The sequence below is a fragment of the Lycium ferocissimum genome, chromosome 9, assembly GCF_029784015.1.
Source record: "Lycium ferocissimum isolate CSIRO_LF1 chromosome 9, AGI_CSIRO_Lferr_CH_V1, whole genome shotgun sequence".
Taxonomy (NCBI): Eukaryota; Viridiplantae; Streptophyta; class Magnoliopsida; order Solanales; family Solanaceae; genus Lycium; species Lycium ferocissimum.
The window spans coordinates 41,284,595-41,302,889 of NC_081350.1; the positions used below are offsets into that span (position 1 = coordinate 41,284,595).

General features: G+C 35.5%; 2 protein-coding genes across 2 annotated transcripts; one reads left to right on the forward strand and one right to left on the reverse strand.

Moving 5' to 3' along the window:
- The first annotated feature begins 309 nt into the window (after positions 1-309).
- Positions 310-6,451, forward strand: LOC132030838 (zinc finger BED domain-containing protein DAYSLEEPER-like). Its single transcript, XM_059420598.1, has 2 exons — positions 310-669; positions 3,793-6,451. Exon 2 carries the CDS (start codon positions 3,813-3,815, stop codon positions 6,276-6,278), a length of 2,466 nt encoding a protein of 821 aa, XP_059276581.1. The 5' UTR covers positions 310-669; positions 3,793-3,812; the 3' UTR covers positions 6,279-6,451.
- Positions 6,452-9,873: 3,422 nt separating this feature from the next.
- Positions 9,874-11,693, reverse strand: LOC132030840 (36.4 kDa proline-rich protein-like). The gene is made up of 2 exons (XM_059420599.1): positions 10,962-11,693; positions 9,874-10,051 (listed from the first exon to the last, which is right to left on the reverse strand). The coding sequence occupies exon 1, from the start codon at positions 11,691-11,693 to the stop codon at positions 10,968-10,970; it is 726 nt and encodes a 241-aa protein (XP_059276582.1). The 3' UTR covers positions 9,874-10,051; positions 10,962-10,967.
- Between the last annotated feature and the right edge of the window lie 6,602 nt (positions 11,694-18,295).

Genomic DNA, 18,295 nt, shown 5'->3' on the forward strand with positions numbered 1-18,295 from the left:
ACATACTAACACACCTTAAATTTTCACACATCAAGTCCATATCCAATTACACAATTTAATGTTTTTTTGTCAATAGAACCTTATCACTAATAACCAATCCCCAAAAAAACCCCAAAAATATCATAACAAAGAGTCCACCCCCCTAGCTTATACTAACCAACCAAAAAATACCATAAAAAAGTGGGCTATGGTCCATCACACCACACATGACACATCAAAGCCAACTTCACCAAAAAGGGTATGTTAAAAATCTAACCCAAAAAAAAAACACACACACTAATACACCTTCAATTTTCACATATCAAGTCCATATCCAATTACACAATTTAAATCTTTTTTTTTCGTCAATTGAACCTTTCACTAATAACCAATCTACCCCAAAAAATATCATAACAATAAGTCCAGTTTGGTTTTTATTTCCGGGTTCAAAGCCCAATTCTCTCTCTAACTTTCTCTCTCCTCTTCTTGCTACGGCCCAAACCCTAGATCTGCTTCACTACCGGTTCTTGAAAAAAACTCACCGGTTTCAAAATTGGTACTTGGGTTTTGCTCAAAATTCAATTTTGGTACTTGGGGTTTGATCAAAATTCAATTTTAGTACTTGGGTTTTGCTCAAAATTGAATTTTTAGTACTTGGGTATTGCTCAAAATTCAATTTTATTTCAACAGGTATAGTAATTTCTTTTTAATTTTTTTCCCTTATTTTCCTTTTATGTTAAATTTAGATTTGATTTATTTTTTATTGCTTTATTTTTGTACTTGGGTTTTTGCTCAAAATTGAATCTTGGTACTTGGGTTTTACTCAAAATTCAATTTTGGTACTTGGGTTTTACTCAAGATTCAATTTTGGTACTTAGGTTTGCTCAAAATTCAATTTTGTTTCAACAGGTATAGTATCCTTTTTTAATTTCTTTATGAGTTTCCTTTTGTTCAATTAAGATTTGATTTATTTTTATGTTTTTGGATATTTTGTTATTGTGTTACTATGAAGATTGTTTTCTTGAATCTATGAAATGATTATATTTGTGTTAGCTTTTGTTTATATTTTTTTTTTGTGTAAATGTGTGCTAGATACTGTATATACTAGAAAACATGAAATTAGCTACGGAATTTGTCGATATTCCCTAGCTAATTCGTCGCTAAATAACTCGTAGCTAATTGAATTTTCTAATAATCCGTCACTAATCCGTAGCTAGATACTGTTTAGCTATGCTGATTCCTTGTTTTAAAGCTGTGTTGTTAGATTTTTGTTTTTTAATATCTGTATTTGTTATTTGAAGTTTCTCAGGCTTAATTAAAATATCTGCTGATATGTTATAAACAAAGTTAGGATATCTATATATATATATATATATATATATATATATATATATATATCTTGTTTTTTTTTTTTGTTGTGGGCTTGAAGTTGCATGTTTAATGAAATTTAGGCCGTTTGTGAAATGATTCTTGAAATTTTTGGTGATTTTTTTTTCTTCTGGGCAGTGTTATAGATCCATTTTTTGTTAGTAAAAAAAGAGGATTTTGATGTGGGCTTTGTTTAGATTTTATCTAGAAGCCCATGTTTGATCCATTTTCTGAGTCAGATTTTAGTAAGTAGTTGTTTCTAACTTGTTGTTAGCCCATGTGTTGTGAAATGTCCATTTTAACCCTGACTTTCTTTGCAATAGAATATACTATCCTCCTTGTTACTTTTAGGAGGACCTATCTTATTAAACTGTGGGTCATTTTTTGATGCGGATTGCCCTTCAAAGGCACTGGTCTTTAATTTTGCCCTTCCCTAAAAACCGAGTTTTGGGTTAAAATTGTCCCTTATCTATGGGAATAGGGTCATTTTGGTCCCTCAAATATTACCCTGAGCATATTTGATTCCTTATCTATGGGAGTAGGTTCATTTTGGTCCCTCAAATATAATGCTAAGCATATTTATGCTAAAGTGGGACACTTTTGGTTCCCCTAATAGAACCCGTTTAAAAAGTAACGGTGCTAAACCCATGTGACACTCACGTGACTTTTTCGACAAACCTCCCCCTTGCGATCTTTTTTTTGGCTGAGATGGAGTTTGGGGTGTTAGGCGAAGGGCAAAAATTAAAGACCAGCAATTTGAGGGGAAAAAAATTAAACACCAATGCCTTTGAAGGGCAATCGTGCAAATGACCCACTTAGGGTCAGCTGTGAATTCGGGCCGGGCTGGTCTGGTGTTGGTGGAGGTTACACCGGGCCTTCCAAGAAGACCAAGGCCTGGATTTTTCAGCTCTGAGGAACTAACTCCTTGTTGCCTTAGGGGGGCTATTATTATTATTGAACTTTGGGTCAGCCGTGAATTCGGGCCGGTGTTGATTGAGGTCACACAGGGCCTGCCAAGATGCACCAAGGGCTGGGTTGTGCAGCTCTGAGGAACCAACTTTTTGTTGCCTTAGGAGGACTATTATTAATTGAAGTTTGGTCAGGTGTGAATTCGGGCCGGGCCGTGTTGGAGGAGGTTACACAAGGCCTTTTAAAAAGCACCAAGGGCTGAATTATTCAGCTCTGAGGAACTAACTCCTTATTGCCTTAGGAGGACTATTATTATTATTATTATTATTATTATTATTATTATTATTGAGCTTTGGGTCAGCTGTGAATTCGGGCCGTGCTGGTGTTGGTGGAGGTTACTCCTTGCCTTCCGAGAAGCATCAAGGCATGGATTTTTCAGCTCTGAGGAACTTACTCCTTGTTGCCTTAGGAGGACTATTATTATTATTGAACTTCGGGTCAGCTGTGAATTCGGGGCGGGCCGGTGTTACTGGAGGTAACGCCGGGCCTTCCAAGATGCACCAAGGGCTGGATTGTTCAGCTCTGAGGAACTAATTTCATGTATTATGTTGGATAAAGCTGTTGGGCCGCCGGTTCTATTGGTCCATAGAGTGAATAATAAGGAGTTGTTTCTCCGTCGATTTTGTTTCAAAAGTTTGAAATAGTATATGGAGATTATTTAAATAAGCATTTTGCTTATCAAACTGGCCCACTATTTGAACTTCAAACTTGAAATATGGAATTTGAAGTTTGAAAAACAGATTCAAGTTCAGCTCACAATACTTCAACTATTTTTTCATGTCCAAATACAACTTTTAAATATCATTTTGTCAACTTAACATCGAAACCTTTTTTCAACTATCAATCAACTCATGTCCAAACGCTTTTTAAGTTTAAAATACTATGTACAGCTCTGCCGTCATCCAGAAGAAGTTTAAAAGAAAGTTTATGTCATATATACTTTTCAGCTTTACGACAAGTCCACGGACCCACTGTTATTCGTCTTTATGGAGCAAAGGCGCAACATTAACATTTCTTTTGGACCTAAGCCCTTCGAAGAAATGTTAATGTTGCTGTAGCCATTTCTTTTTTTTTCTGGGAAAGAGGTTGGACTGATACCGAAGGAGTGCTTTCTCTACTACAGACTGAGCAGTGAATGAGTTGTGTGTTTAGACTTATCAGAGATTGAATACGTCGAGCCGTAGGGAAAATATCAAATAGACACTAGTTTACAGAGCGGAGGAGGGAGAGAGAATATAGAGGAAGAAAGCTAATTCATAGTGATTTTTTTTTACACAAAAGAATCTTAGTTTCCTGAGACTTATCACAAAAAATGAACACAAACACACACACATATGGTGCTACTTTCAGGGATGTTTTTATCTATTCATACCTCTTTTTTCTTCAGTTTACGATACATATGTTTTTCTTTTTCTTTCTCATTTTCTTTATCATTATATTATACAGATAATTGATAAAGTGTCTTGCTTCCCGCAGCCTTGAGCTTCAGGACATTGATGGCGACCCCAGAAACCCCAGCTACTCCCACTGAGAATCATGAGACAGTGCCGAAAAGTGAGATGATACATGAGCACAGTCATGAGATGGTGCCGGAAAATGAGATGACACATGAACAGGGTCATGAGATGGTGCCGGAAAATGAGATGACACATGAACAGAGTCATGAGATGGTGCCGGAAAATGAGATGATACATGAACATAATCATGAGATGGTGCCGGAACATGAGATGACACATGAACATAATCACGAGATGGTTCCGGAACATGAGATGATGCATGAACATAATCACGAGATGGTGCCAGAACATGAGATGACACATGAACATCATCATGAGATGGTGCCGGAACATGAGATGGCACATGAACATCATTTGGTGCATGGTAATGAGATAGTCCCCAGCAATGAAATGGTTCCGGACGATGAGCTGATCCCGCTAAACGAGATGGTCCTTGCAGAGCCACAACCCAACTATATAGAAACACCTCCAAACAATCTAGAAACACAACCGAGCAAGCGTAGGAAAAAGAAGTCAATAGTTTGGGAACACTTCACCATTGAAAATATGGGTGGTGGAACTAGAAGGGCACAATGTAAGCAGTGCAAGCAATCATTTGCATACAGTACAGGTTCAAAAGTAGCTGGCACTAGTCACCTGAAGCGCCATATCGCCAAAGGAACCTGTCCAGTAGTCCTACGGAACCAACAGAATAATAATCAATTGAGCCCGTATAGTACACCTTCCAAGGTGAGTGGATATGGTGGTAGTACTGATCCACCAAAACGACGTTATCGGACTGCTTCTGCTCCTTACCTTGCTTTTGATCCCGACCGGTGCCGCCAGGAGATCTCTAGGATGATCATCATGCACGACTATCCCCTTCACATGGTTGAGCATTCAGGCTTTCTTGCTTTTGTCCAGAATCTTCAACCTCGTTTCGATATGGTGAGCTTCAACACTGTGCAAGGAGATTGTGTTGCAACTTATCTTAGAGAGAAACAAGCCATTCAGAAGGTGATTGAAGGAGTGCCTGGACGAATCTGCTTAACCCTAGATATGTGGTCCTCCTGCTACACCGTGGGCTACGTGTTCATAACTGGGCAGTATATTGACAGTGACTGGAAAATTCACAGGAAAATACTCAATATCATCATGGAACCATATCCAGATTCCGACACGGCTTTTAGCCATGCTGTTGCTGCTTGCCTTTCTGACTGGAGCATGGAAGGGAAGTTATTTTCTGTCACTATTAATCAACTGTTGGGTGATTCAGCTGTTGATAATCTTAGAGCTTTACTATCTGTGAAGAACCCTCTTGTGCTCAATGGTCAGTTGTTGGTAGCAAGTTGTCTTGCTCGAACTTTAAGCAGCATTGCTCAAGGTGCATTTAAGTTTTTGCATGGAACTGTTAAGAAAATAAGAGATAGCGTGAAGTACGTGAAAACATCGGAATCTCATGAGGAAAAGTTTATCGAGCTCAAACAGCAGCTTCAGGTACCGAGCACAAAGACTTTGGCACTCGATGACCAAACTCAATGGAACACGACTTACGAGATGTTGTTGGCTGCATCAGAGTTGAAGGAAGTATTTTCATGCTTGGATACATCCGATCCTGATTACAAGGACGCCCCGTCAATGGAAGATTGGAAGCAAGTTGAGGTTCTGTGTAATTACTTGAAAATCCTATTCGACACAGCCAATCTTCTGACTGCACCAACAATTCCAACAACCAACACGTTCTTCCACGAAGCGTGGAAGATTCAATTGGAACTGGCTCGTGCTGCAGCAAACGAAGATCCATCCATCAGCAGCCTTACTAAAACAATGCAAGAGGAGTTTGATAAATACTGGAAGAGTTGTTGTCTAATATTAGCTATCGCCGTAGTAATGGACCCACGCTTCAAAATGAAGCTCGTCGAATTCAGCTTCACGAAAATATACGGTGAAGAAGCTGCCACCTATGTGAAGATTGTCGAAGAAGGAATCCACGAGCTCTTCCTTGAATATGTGGCACTTCCTCTACCTCTGACTCCAACTTATGCCGAAGAGGTAAACGGTGGAGTTTTGAAGCAGGAGAATGGCGGGGCCGGGGAGGCCGGACTTACAGATTTTGATGCTTATATTATGGAGACGACAAGCCAGCAGTCAAGGTCAGAACTTGATCAATATTTGGAAGAGTCCTTGTTGCCTCGTGTTCACGAGTTTGATGTGGTGGGTTGGTGGAAGCTTAACAGGATGAAGTACCCGACTCTGTCGAAAATGGCTCGTGATATCTTGTCAGTTCCGGTTTCTACCGTTACAGCCGACTCTGTATTTAGCACGGTGGGGAAAGAGATGGATCGTTACAGGTGTTCTTTGCGACCCGAGACTGTTGAGGCCCTCATTTGCGCGAAGGATTGGCTTCAGAATGCATCTGTAAATACTTCTTTACATGCACCAATAAAAATGGAAGTCCCGATTTAGGTTCTTCTATGATGTGTTAAATACCTGTCTAGAATATAGACTTTGTAGCTGATTTCTGTTTTCTTTTTAGACTGTTCTAACATTTATCTCCTTTGTGTCGTCCGAGAGTTGAGTTTCTTGTATCATAATTTGGTAACACGAGAGGCTTATTGGAGAGTTTAGTCGCCGTTTTCGATGTCTTTTCTCGTTGATGTTTGAATGCATGAAAGTAGTTTTAATCTTGTGCATGATATGAATATATGTTGATATAGTTGTGCTGCTTAATATTATGGAGTTAATTTTCTTATTTATTTCTACTTGTCAATTGTCTTTTTGTTGCCTAAAGAGTTATTCTAATTTGCATTAGGCTGAGGATGATTTTGTAGGACACTATAATCAACTCCTTAAGAAGGATATTGGTGTTTTGTTTCATTCTTCTATTTTCATTTTAACTTCTTTTCAAGGCTTCGCTTGATCTTCTCTTTTCCATTTATTTCATGTTGTTGCTTACTTTTTCAGTTTAATGTTTTTTTGTCAAATAGATGGTTATGTTAACTGCATTTTTCACTTGCGTCAGAAGGTGTTATGCTTTTACAATAACTATGTCTCAATTGTTGGAGACTGCCATTTGAATTCTTACTGCTTATATCGTTTCATTTAGGCTCGTCTCATATTTTTTAATGTAGTATTTCAATAACTAAAGGGGCCTTGAAGCAATGGTAAAGTCGTGTGTGACATGTAGATTATGGATTCAAGTTGTGAAATAAATAGCTGATACTTGCGTCGGAATATGTTGCCTACATCATATCCCCTTGGGGTCCAATTCTTTTTGTATCTTGCATGAACGTAGGATGATTCATGCACTGCATTGCTCTTATTAGTTTCTCAATATTTCTCTACCTTCTTTTGAGGATCTTGATCTTTCTCTAACTTTTCAGGTAGTACTATTGGATGTTCCAAATCTAAAGCACATACTAAATGAGAACAAGTGTTTTTATGAACTGAGACTTAAATGTTTAGCAGGTGTTATTCTATCACCAAACTGGTTATCCAAGTGTTCTAATCAGAGGAATATGAGCAAATAGAATACCCCAAGGGCCTACTATATAAGGAAGTACAAACTAGCTAAAAATTCGAAGTTTCTCTTCTATACAAGGAAGGCGATTTGCCTACAGAATTAGAATGAACTATTGCCATTAAAGAGGTACATATAAGAGTTTGTAATGTTGACAATGAAACATATGATTTTATGGTTGAGGGTTTCATTTATTTTTTTTTGAGCTAATTTCAGCTTTCCAACGAGATTTTCTACCGAAATATTCTTCGTTCTCAAAATTTAATTTGAAACCTTTGATTAAAGAGTAAATAAATCTGTATCATTCACCACACTTACCGGTGACCAAGTTGGAGTTATCCACATAAAGTGACTATGTCAATTAAAAAAAATGTGAGGCATAGTCACATAGCAAAATAGACACCAAAACACTATCAGGTCCATTTCACTCAAAATAATAATTTTTTACTTATTATAGTTCTTTTTTCCAAAAAGAAATGGTTTCTGTTTTCTTTTTCCCATCAAGGGATGATATGATATACAAATTACAAGGGAGCAAGAACAAACAAAGTTCATGTGCCCCTAGGACTTGGTGAAAAGGGCCGCACCCCAAAATATGTTTTCCCCCACTTCTCCAATAAGCCCAGACATTTTTCTTTGTATACTTTGATTCCCTTTCTCTTTCACAGAAAGGGAATCATGTAAACTATTTTGACAAACTTTTTTTAAAATATCCCCCTCATGAATTCCCATTTTCTTGTTTGAGAATATCATGATAGGCCCTAAGTAAATGGCTTTAGTCAAATATGTTTTTTTTTTTTATATTAAATTTTCCCTTGTTAGTAGGGGTGTTATATATCATGAGAATTAATTATCTTGTATCCACTTATAGTATTAACAATCTTTTACATAGTGAAATTAATGCTATTTAATAGCTGTAAAGGATAACTTTTTTTGGGTTATCATCTAGTGTTTGGCACCTGTTTGGGCTTAATTAGTCTAGAATCACCCCAGAAAATTTCATTTTGGGAGTAAAGCGCTTTCGATCAAACTCTATTTCATTCACATGGCTCAACTGAGAGCCTGGTTAAAGATAGAAGGGTTATTTACCAACCCACCACAACTTTTAATTTGGTGGTGTAAAATGTTACAATTGACTTATTATAAGTTAAAAATTAATTTATTATGAATAATTACATTTTATTATTTTAAAGGTGACCAAATAGTGTAATTTTTTTTACAATTTCCAACAGTAACAACAACATAATAATTAAAAGAAATTTAAATTGAGACGGAGTTATTTCATATTCTGGTTACTTGTAAATAAAAGTAAGGTGATATGCAAAATATTTAGCCCGAAAATTTGATTACTCTCCCAGTCTCCCTTAGGTTTTTGTACTGATTTCCTACTACCCTCTCCGTTTCAGTTCATGTGAACCCATTTGACTGAGCACGACATTTAAGAAAGAGTGAAGACTTTTGAAACTTGTGGTTCAAAATAAGTCTTGAATATTTGTCTGGATGTAAATCATTTCATAAAGTGAATTTGTTTCCAAATTATAAAAGAGGTCATTCATTTTGACACGGATTAAAAAGAAAAGAGATTCACATAAATTGAAACAGAGGGAGTATTAATTTTTAAACTTTCCATACCCCTCGAGGTCTTGTAGGGTCATAAATTTAAAGTGATATTTCTTTTATAACTTTTTCCCCCCAAAATTATTGGATATCATGATGCCAACCTAGTTTTATCTAGTCATTCTGTCCTGTTGGGAACGTTATATGGACAAGATTGTTTTGTTCAGTCAAGAGTATGTCCAAAACTAAATGGTCCTATGTATTTATCTTGTCAATTTTTTCTTTGTTTGATATCTACATCCAAAGTTACAATTTTCAGATCTTACTGTCGACATTTAAATATCTCACCTATTTTAATACTCTTATCAGTCTCATTTTATGTGACTCACATTTTCTTTTTAAACAATTCTAATACAATGACCTTTTTTTTTTTTTTTTTTTTTTTTTTGAGTGAACGTACTTTCAATTCAGGCAGTTGTTAGATCAGGATATTGCTTCTGATGTCAATCAACTAGGTCCGACTCTAAAGAGTGAGCAGATACTTCTTTTCACTATTTGCTTGTCTTCTCTTTCTTCACCTCCTTCGAAAGAAGCGGAATTTTTTAATACTATTTAGCATTCTCATTTTATGCTTAACGACATGACGTGTTGTGATTCACTTGATGATATAAATGTTCATTCTTTTATAAAAAGAGAGAAATGAAAAGACAAGCGAAACTCTAACTATAATCATTTTAAACCCTTTTGGTTATAATTTGTATATGTTTGAGTTACATGTTAAAACCTTCTCATATGATAGCATCCGATTAATGTTTGAGTCATCACGCTTTTAACAACTCTGTAAGCAATATCTCCATATAATTGCTCCAAAAAACATACCAACAAATGATTGCAATAAACTAAAATTATACAAAAATTAAAGATACCAGTTACAGATAAATACTCTAATACTTGGTTCGTCACACTTATTTGCAACAAATGAGATTGAAACAATACACTGAAATAATTTCATTAATGAATTGCAATTCAGTAATGCCAAAAGTAAACAATAGTAGCAATACACAAACTAAAATACAGTTTGGAGGGAGAGAAATTAAATAAATCATAAATTCGACATCCTCTCATGTCGATCCATGCAATTCTTCAAATCATAGCTTGGAACCTGTAATTCAGACAGAATTTAAAATAATGAGTTTAACTTCCTTCTTTAAAAGAAAAAATAAATATAAAAGAATGATATTGCCAAATATCTATTATTCCACAAAAAGATTTTTTTTTTAAAAATCCCAGGTCTACTTCATACTAAAATCGACATTCACGTGACTAAACTATCTACGTTGCTTCTTAGAGCTTAATTTTTATACACCAAAAATGTATAAATAATTTTACACTATCCGGTCAGTTAAAAAAGTTACATGAAATTATTCATAATGAGTGGATCGAAGTCATGACTTTGAAAAATAGAGCAAGTATCCTACCATGGCAGATAAAATTGCACTAATAGTGTAAAAAAAACTGCCCGTGGATATAAGTTAGACCCAGCTTCTAATTATACAAGAATGAGAAAAATTTATTACTAATTTCAGTTGAGTGAATCACATAATAAAGTTTTTCCGCACATAAAGGTCGACATTTTACTCTAAAAATTGATAATTATGTTAGTGGAAAAGTTGTTTGGCCCAAACAATTCATGCAGAATGATTGTTGTGCGTTATACTTCACTCTATGTGACACCACTAGTGGCCGGGTCCCAAATTGAATACTGGAAATTGCGTGGGAGATTCAAAAATAAATACTACCTTCTAAGTGATGGTGCGGATATTTTTTTATATCATTAACGCGTAGAACTTAAATTCGGTTAGCAAAAACAAAGCATGTACTTAACTTAAATCCAAGATGAATGTATACACGAAGGATGTTTAACTGACCGACCAACCTTCGTTCCATGTGGTTCCGCCACTGATTGGAATTTTTTTTTAAAAATAGTTATCACTTATGATTGTGAAAATATTTTTTTGTACCGTTAATGCATAGAAATTAAATTCGGTTAGCAAAAAATGCATATACTTAACTTAAATCTAGACGGAGCAAGTGTAGCCAGGTGGTGGATTCTTCCCACAAGTAACAAGGAGTTGAAGAGCAAGAGGGACATAGATTTTAAGGTTAAGTAGTTTGACTTTAAGTGTTGTGCAAAGGCAAGCAGCAGCTTCAAGTTCAACAAGTCCCTTAAGAATTGGACAACATTCATTAACAGCAGGGTCACCAACTCCAATATGAACAAGCCCACCAAGAAGATCCACACATGCACCAAGTTTCAATGTGTCAATTGGGCATGTTGCTTTTGTACTTGGTGATGGTGGACATGGGTTTCCTTTAGGTGATGGTGTAACTGGTGTAGTAATTGGTGGTACTACACCCGGTGGAATTCCAATTGGCGGTAACTTGATTGGTGGTTTTACAACTGGTGGAAGACCAATTGGTGGCAAGTTAGGTGGAATTGTGACTGGTGGAATTCCAATTGGTGGTTTCACGATTGGTGGAACTCCAGTAGGTGGCAACTTAGGTGGAATTGTGACAGGTGGAACTCCAATAGGTGGCAAGTTAATGGGTGGTTTTACAATTGGTGGAACTGTGACAGGTGGAACTCCAATAGGTGGCAACTTAATAGGTGGCTTAACAATGGGAGAGGGAGTTTTGGGCTTGTGAGAAGGTTTACCACAAAAGTTACAACCAAGAATGGGAGTAAGAGAGGAAAGGAAAAGCATGCAAATGAAAAGGAGAGAAGTTATCTTAAAAGACTCCATTTTTTTTTTCCTTTGAAGAAAGGAAAGGAAAAGAAAGTTGGGAATTGAGAATTTTGGTACAAAGAGTGTGGTGCTATATAGATATGACTTATGAGAGTGAGTACTTGATGATTGATGAATGAAAACAAAAATACCCTAAAACCAATGCACGTGAACAAGGGGGACTACTATATGGCCAATTTTTGCTAGTTGGCAAATCAATGTGATCTTGCATATGCATGACTATGTATTAGTACTTTTACTTAACCTCCATTGTTATGTATAATCACAATTAGACATAGCAATGGAGCTCGCCAACTTCACTTGCCTCTGTGGACGGCTCGCTACCTTTGTTACTTTTACTCTGTTAAACGGGCTTTTTGAAGAAAAGGGTGGTCGAGTTAAGAGCGTTTTCAATATGCATGCATGAATCTTTCCTGTGTTTGTTAATAAAAATATGAGCATATTTTTTTTACTTTCTTCGTCAACTCCATCAAAATGATCAAAAGGTAAGGCACGTGAGTTCGTACTTTGCAAGTTAATGGATGTTAAATCTGGGACGATGAGACGGAAAAACATTTTAAAGTGTCTCTTCTTTTTTTTTTTTTTTTTTTTTTTTGGTCAGGTCCAAAAAATCTTCGTCAAAAAGAAAGAACGAAAAAGATATAGCCCCTATTATGTGTCTTTGTTACGAATTTACGATTAATAATCTAACTAACAGTAGCTTCTTAAACATTTCCTTCGGCATTGTAGTACTCCTAAAAACAGTTAAAAGTTTCTTTTACAGGTCCAAAAAATCTTGGTCAAAAATAAAGAAAGAAAAAGAAATAGCCCTTATTATATGCCTTCATTACGAATTTACAATTAATGATATGAGTAACAATAGCTTCTCTTAAACATTTCCTTTGACATTGTTGTCATTAAATTATCCTTTTCTAAAGAGCTTTATATTATAGCACTCCTAACTAGTTTGGTTTGTCAATCTATTCATCCTAAATTACATTCGAAGTGATACATGCGGCAATTATTTGAAATTTTCGATAAAATGTTTTCACTTGAACTCACAAAATTGCATTTTGTCATTATTGACAGCTAATAGAACAATCTTTTAAGATAAAATTTCACAAAAGCAGCCAATGGATGCTAACCTTTGATCTAACTCAATTTTATACAATATCTCTCCGGACAATAATAAGTATATAAAAATGTAATAAAATAATTTGGAGACTTCAGAGATATCTAGGTAACCAGACAAATTAACATCCTGGCTAGAGCTACCTCATAACTTTATGCTTCACAAAAGATTTTAATGACAGGAAATCCATGTTACAATTTGGCTTATAGAAAATTCTTCCATTGGTACACAACAAAATAAGGCAGATCTAATAAATAATTGTAGGAATATATTATGAATCTGCATGAGCAAGCTGTACATTTGCTTTTAACTAAATTAGCTCATGATATATGCATTTTGTTTTTAGATAAATGCTTATTCGCATTCGGTGTTTATAATAGATCAAGTAATTTAATGTGTATATGTTTCTATTTCTAATTTTGATGAACAAAATTATTCATTATGTGTACTAGTAGGGGATTGCTAGGTTCATTCATGATTTAAAATTTATAGGTACGTCATTCAAAATTTTACCACCAAGCCTATTGTGCTTTTGGAATTATGTGTTCAAATTTTAATGTTTGTTGAAAATTTAGTCAAAACACACACACAGAGTTTAGAAAATGCTGATTACTAGTAAATATGGTACATGCACCTCTGGAGGTAGCACAAATATTCGATATATAAATCAATCGAGAATATATAAATGTATACTCAAGCAGATTCGCACACTACTCTTATTAGAAAAAAATAGAAGAAGATGTTATTTACTTGAGATGAGTCCCCCCTCCCCCAATTTATTTGTGATTTTTAGGTGCTTTTGACTATTATAAAAATATCCCCACAATGAGTATAGGTTGATAAAATGTGGGGATTTTTTTCGTGTGGGGATTCATTTTTAGTAAAATTATTGTGTCTGAGGTACGTTCATAGGTTGATATGTGTGTCAATTTCTATGTATAATCCCCATACCTAGACTGATCAGAAATTTCTCTATAGTCATTCTCACCATGGTCAAAAGTGATAATTGTCACATTTAACAGAAGCCTATTAATATATATGAAATATCAAGCCTACACGACTATTTATTTAGTTGTTAAAATAGAAAGTGGTAGGTACGCTTGAGGCTCTATTAACCACCAAAAACAGAATGATTAACTTATTCATGGAAATTTCCAAATTTAATAGCTTAATTGTTATTCCCATTTTTGTATTTGTTATTACTTTAATTAAGAAAATTGTAACGACCCATTTGGTCGTTTAGCACTTTTAGGCATAATATTCCTAAAACACCCTTTTCGTGGTCAAATCTGAGATAGTCATAACGGATTCATTTAATTTTTTACATTTGATATGCACACACTCCATAATAATCCGTGCTACTTTATTAAAACAAGAAAGCAACGAGTAGTAAGAATATCGTTATAAATATGGTTGTCTTAAGATCTCGAGGTGACCTGGTAACCTAAAGGATTTGAAATCGCAAGTATAATGAGAATGTGAGTGACCTTTAAAGTATTTGAGATTATTAGTAATGAATGGATGGACAAAAGATAGGAATATACTTTTTCGATCGAGTTTCGTCGAAGCTTGCTTCTACTTATGGTTATTTTTTTTTTGTATATGAATTGTTATGGAGGTAAATGACTATATGTATGTATAAGAGGTTACATGAGGTTGGATGAGGATTAGAAGTTAAACGAAATGAATCGAACAATTTCAGAAAATCTCGGACCCGATTTTAGCCTATATTGTAGGAGGCATATCTCCTAGTATATGAGGAGTTTTAAGGTGTTTCAAAAGCCTAAAATTAAGTTCATCGAGTCTTGCAACAAAACAGCTCGTCAAAATGATATCTTCAAGTCGGGCTGAGTATTAAGACTATCTCAAGATACAAAGTAGACTTTAACTTCCGATTTCGTTTGAAGTCACAATTTATCTACAAATTTTGTTTGGTATAGAAGCATTAATGGAAATTAGGAACTACTTAATCATGGTGTAAGTTAAAATTATGGCAACAATGAGCCAATATGAACATTAACATGACATGTCCAAAAGATGACTCAAAGTCATCTTAAATTATTACAAATATACATTTAAATGTGATTCATCCACTACACTTACATTATATTGTGGACAACCAAATTGAAAGAAAGGAGTATGGAATTCAGCCAAGTGACTGAAAATAAGGCATCCATGTGAGGCATGCATTTGAATATTTAAGCATCTACTACTTTAAAAAGTATACATTGTTTTAGAGGACATAACACATGTTAGGAAGAGGATCATTTCACATTAAATATTGCTCATTCATCTTGGCATAATTACAATGGACAAAGGGTGGTGTATGAATCATTCACACACATACAATTGTATAAAAGAAAGAAGAAAGGAGAAACAAGAAGGTAGGTTGGCCAAAAGTTGTAGAAAACAAATTAGAAAATTTAAAGTGTAAAGTTAATGGAATGAATCATGCCATAAGCTGAGCATGTGACCAACTTGTAGGCATCAAAGTTGAACCAAATAATGACCAAGAAATCAGCCATCACAATTCATTTCAACTACACAACACAAAGAAAGAAAAACTTAAGCCTAGAGAGAGAGAAGCATCCAAGGGCTGATTTTTGAGCCCTTTGAGTCTTGATCCAAAAATTATTTTCCAAGGTGTTTCAACCCTTTAGAAGGTCCCTAAAACGTGAAGATAGTCTTTGGAGCAACAAGAACCATTTCCATCTCAAGTCACCAACTCTAGCCAAGTAGAAGTCAAGTTGTCAAGGTAAGATCTAACTTTCTTTTCATGTATTAAGGGTGATGTAGATGTGTGAATATAAGTTGTATGCATGAAATAAGGTGTGTTGATGTTGGAACATGATAATAGTTATGGGGTTATATGTGTTGGTGTTGAAGTATGGTAGTAACTTGACGAACATGAATCGCATGCATAAAATCATGAAAGTTGGTGTTGGAATGTTAGTTGGTCGTAGGGACTGTTTTGGTGGAATTAATGGACTGATTTTCTTTAATAAATATGGTTGTTACTATCATAGATCTCATGGTAAAAAGAATGAAAAGAAATGGAAGGTTAAAGGTGAAGTTATGTTAGTATGAAAATGGTTGAATCTATGATTTTATGTGAGCGAAGCATGGTGTAGCCGTGTGTGGACTGTTTTGTGAAGAAGTTAGTGAACTGTTTTTACTTGATATTTTGATTGTTATTATCATGAATTTTATGATGGAAATGAAGGTGTTTAATGGTTGGAGTTGAAACTAAAGTCATTTGTGAGTTGTTATAAGGATTATAAAAATGACGATATAGCGTAGTTGCGTATGAATTGATGTTGTACTTGTCGTGTGGATAGCTGGTCATAACTTACTGAAATTATATGAAAAGAAGACATGAAATGATGTATAAAAATCGCATGTGGTTGGCTTAGTATGTTCGTGAACGTTTGCAAGAATTCCGAACATCGTTATGTTATCGGTTAGAGAGACGTTTTGGACTGTTGTGGTAGTGGACTGTTTTGGACTTGTATTTTCATTAAGTTGGAAAGAATAATTATAAGTTAAGATATACATCATATTGTATGTTGGATGGGCTGTTATAAGTTGTTACATGCAAACGTTAAAGCTACAAACTAATAAAAGTAACTTGAGAATGTCGAAGCCGTATGTGAATCGTTATTGCATGTTATGAATGTGGTGTTTAGAATATGTGTGGGCTGTCCGGATTGGTATTGAACACATAATTATTGATGTTGTATTGGTAGTATGTGGTTGGTTTAGATACAAGAGAAAAACATCGCCTAAACATCTAGAAAGGAGTTCTAACGTAGAATACGTTTTGAATCTCCCCGTAGCTTAATCATTTATAGAAGTATTATCGTACATATTGTGCGACGAATAAAGGGAAAGACCTTGTCCGACGGCACTGATTGTTTGGCGTGAAAGTTCGTGACACCCGTTCGGCATTGAGGTAGGTTACGGTTTACTTTATGTCTAGACAGCGAAACGTATGTAAATAGTATAGCATGATAGGCCTTCGGCACAAGTGGAGGTAAATTCCATCTAGGTTGGTATTGCCTTGTGGGCTTGGCCATTATTGTTATAAATATGTGGACTTGTCGCCATTATTGTAATATCAATGTGGGCTCGTCGCCATTATTACGATATTGTTATATTTGATTTCATGTATTTGATATAGTTCTCTCTCTCTCTTGTTCTCCCACCGGTCATATGGAAGAGGAAGGTTATTACCGAGAATTGAATATTGAATTGCAATTCTAAATCTATGGAACCTATGATTGCGATTATCGAGGTTGATTCCACGCGAGGTGCATCCCATATTCTATGTATGTGATGTAATTATCACCTAGTATCTTTATCACATACTAGCTCCCTCACCTTACGAAAGTGGAAGGGTAATATTGATGATTGGTTGACTATATATTGTATTGTTTATTGCATTTGGTGATATAATCGAGACCGATATCATGCATGACATGCTTTTTACTTTATGTTGTTATAATGGTGAGGAGAGTGATCGAGAGACTCGAGGTTTTTTCGTGACGGAGAGACTCCGAGGTTTCAGGAGATTGAGAGTGACAGAGACCCGAGGTTTTCTGTTTGTTGCCCGAGGTTTCTTTGCCGGAACGATGGAGTGTCCGATGACCCGAGGTCTTTGCGGGATCGTAGAGTGTTATGATCCGAGGTTATATTTGGTACATGGACTTCGCGGGTCCCCCATTCATGACTATGAGGCATTGCCATAGCATGTGTACGGGAGTGGAGTGTGAGAGGTGACTATCGCATTGCATAACATTTACATAGCACGACATTGCATTGCATTGCATAGCACTCCATTTGAATGGTCATATTACATTCTTCCGATTGATTCTTGATTTGTGAATTATTGTTGTTTGTGAGTATTTATTTTAAAGGCTTCGAGGTTTATAGAATTCTCCCTAGGCTTATAATCTTGTATTTGACTATCGTGCAAGACTTTCATGCTATTGTTTGATTACTTATCTGCTACTTGTTAGTTTTGACTTGTTTATATGCGTATCTAATCATTTTAATACGAGCCTATGTTGTGCTCATACTACTTTGCTACTGTTTTATTTTCAGTGATGTTTTCTCACGACTTTTCGTTGAAAGAACGGCTGGGTGAGCTATTGCAATTTGTTGATTCTCTTGTCCGCGAGGGTCGATCTCTTTAGTCCGTTATCTATTCAAATTGTAAACTTTTAGTATCCGTGGCCACCCAGTATTTTGGAATTTCTTATAAATAAATCTATTTATTCCGTGCATCAAATTAAGGTAGTTATCTCATGGTTCGCCATCAAGGGTTAGTGTGGGTTGATCCATGATTTGGGTCGTGACAAAAATGAAAGAGGATGACACTCCACAAAGATCAGGATCAAATGAATACATACATGCACATTCTCTTTTTGGGGTTGAATCTTGATTCTTGTTATGATAGAGAATTTAAATACTTTTTAAAAAAATCCTG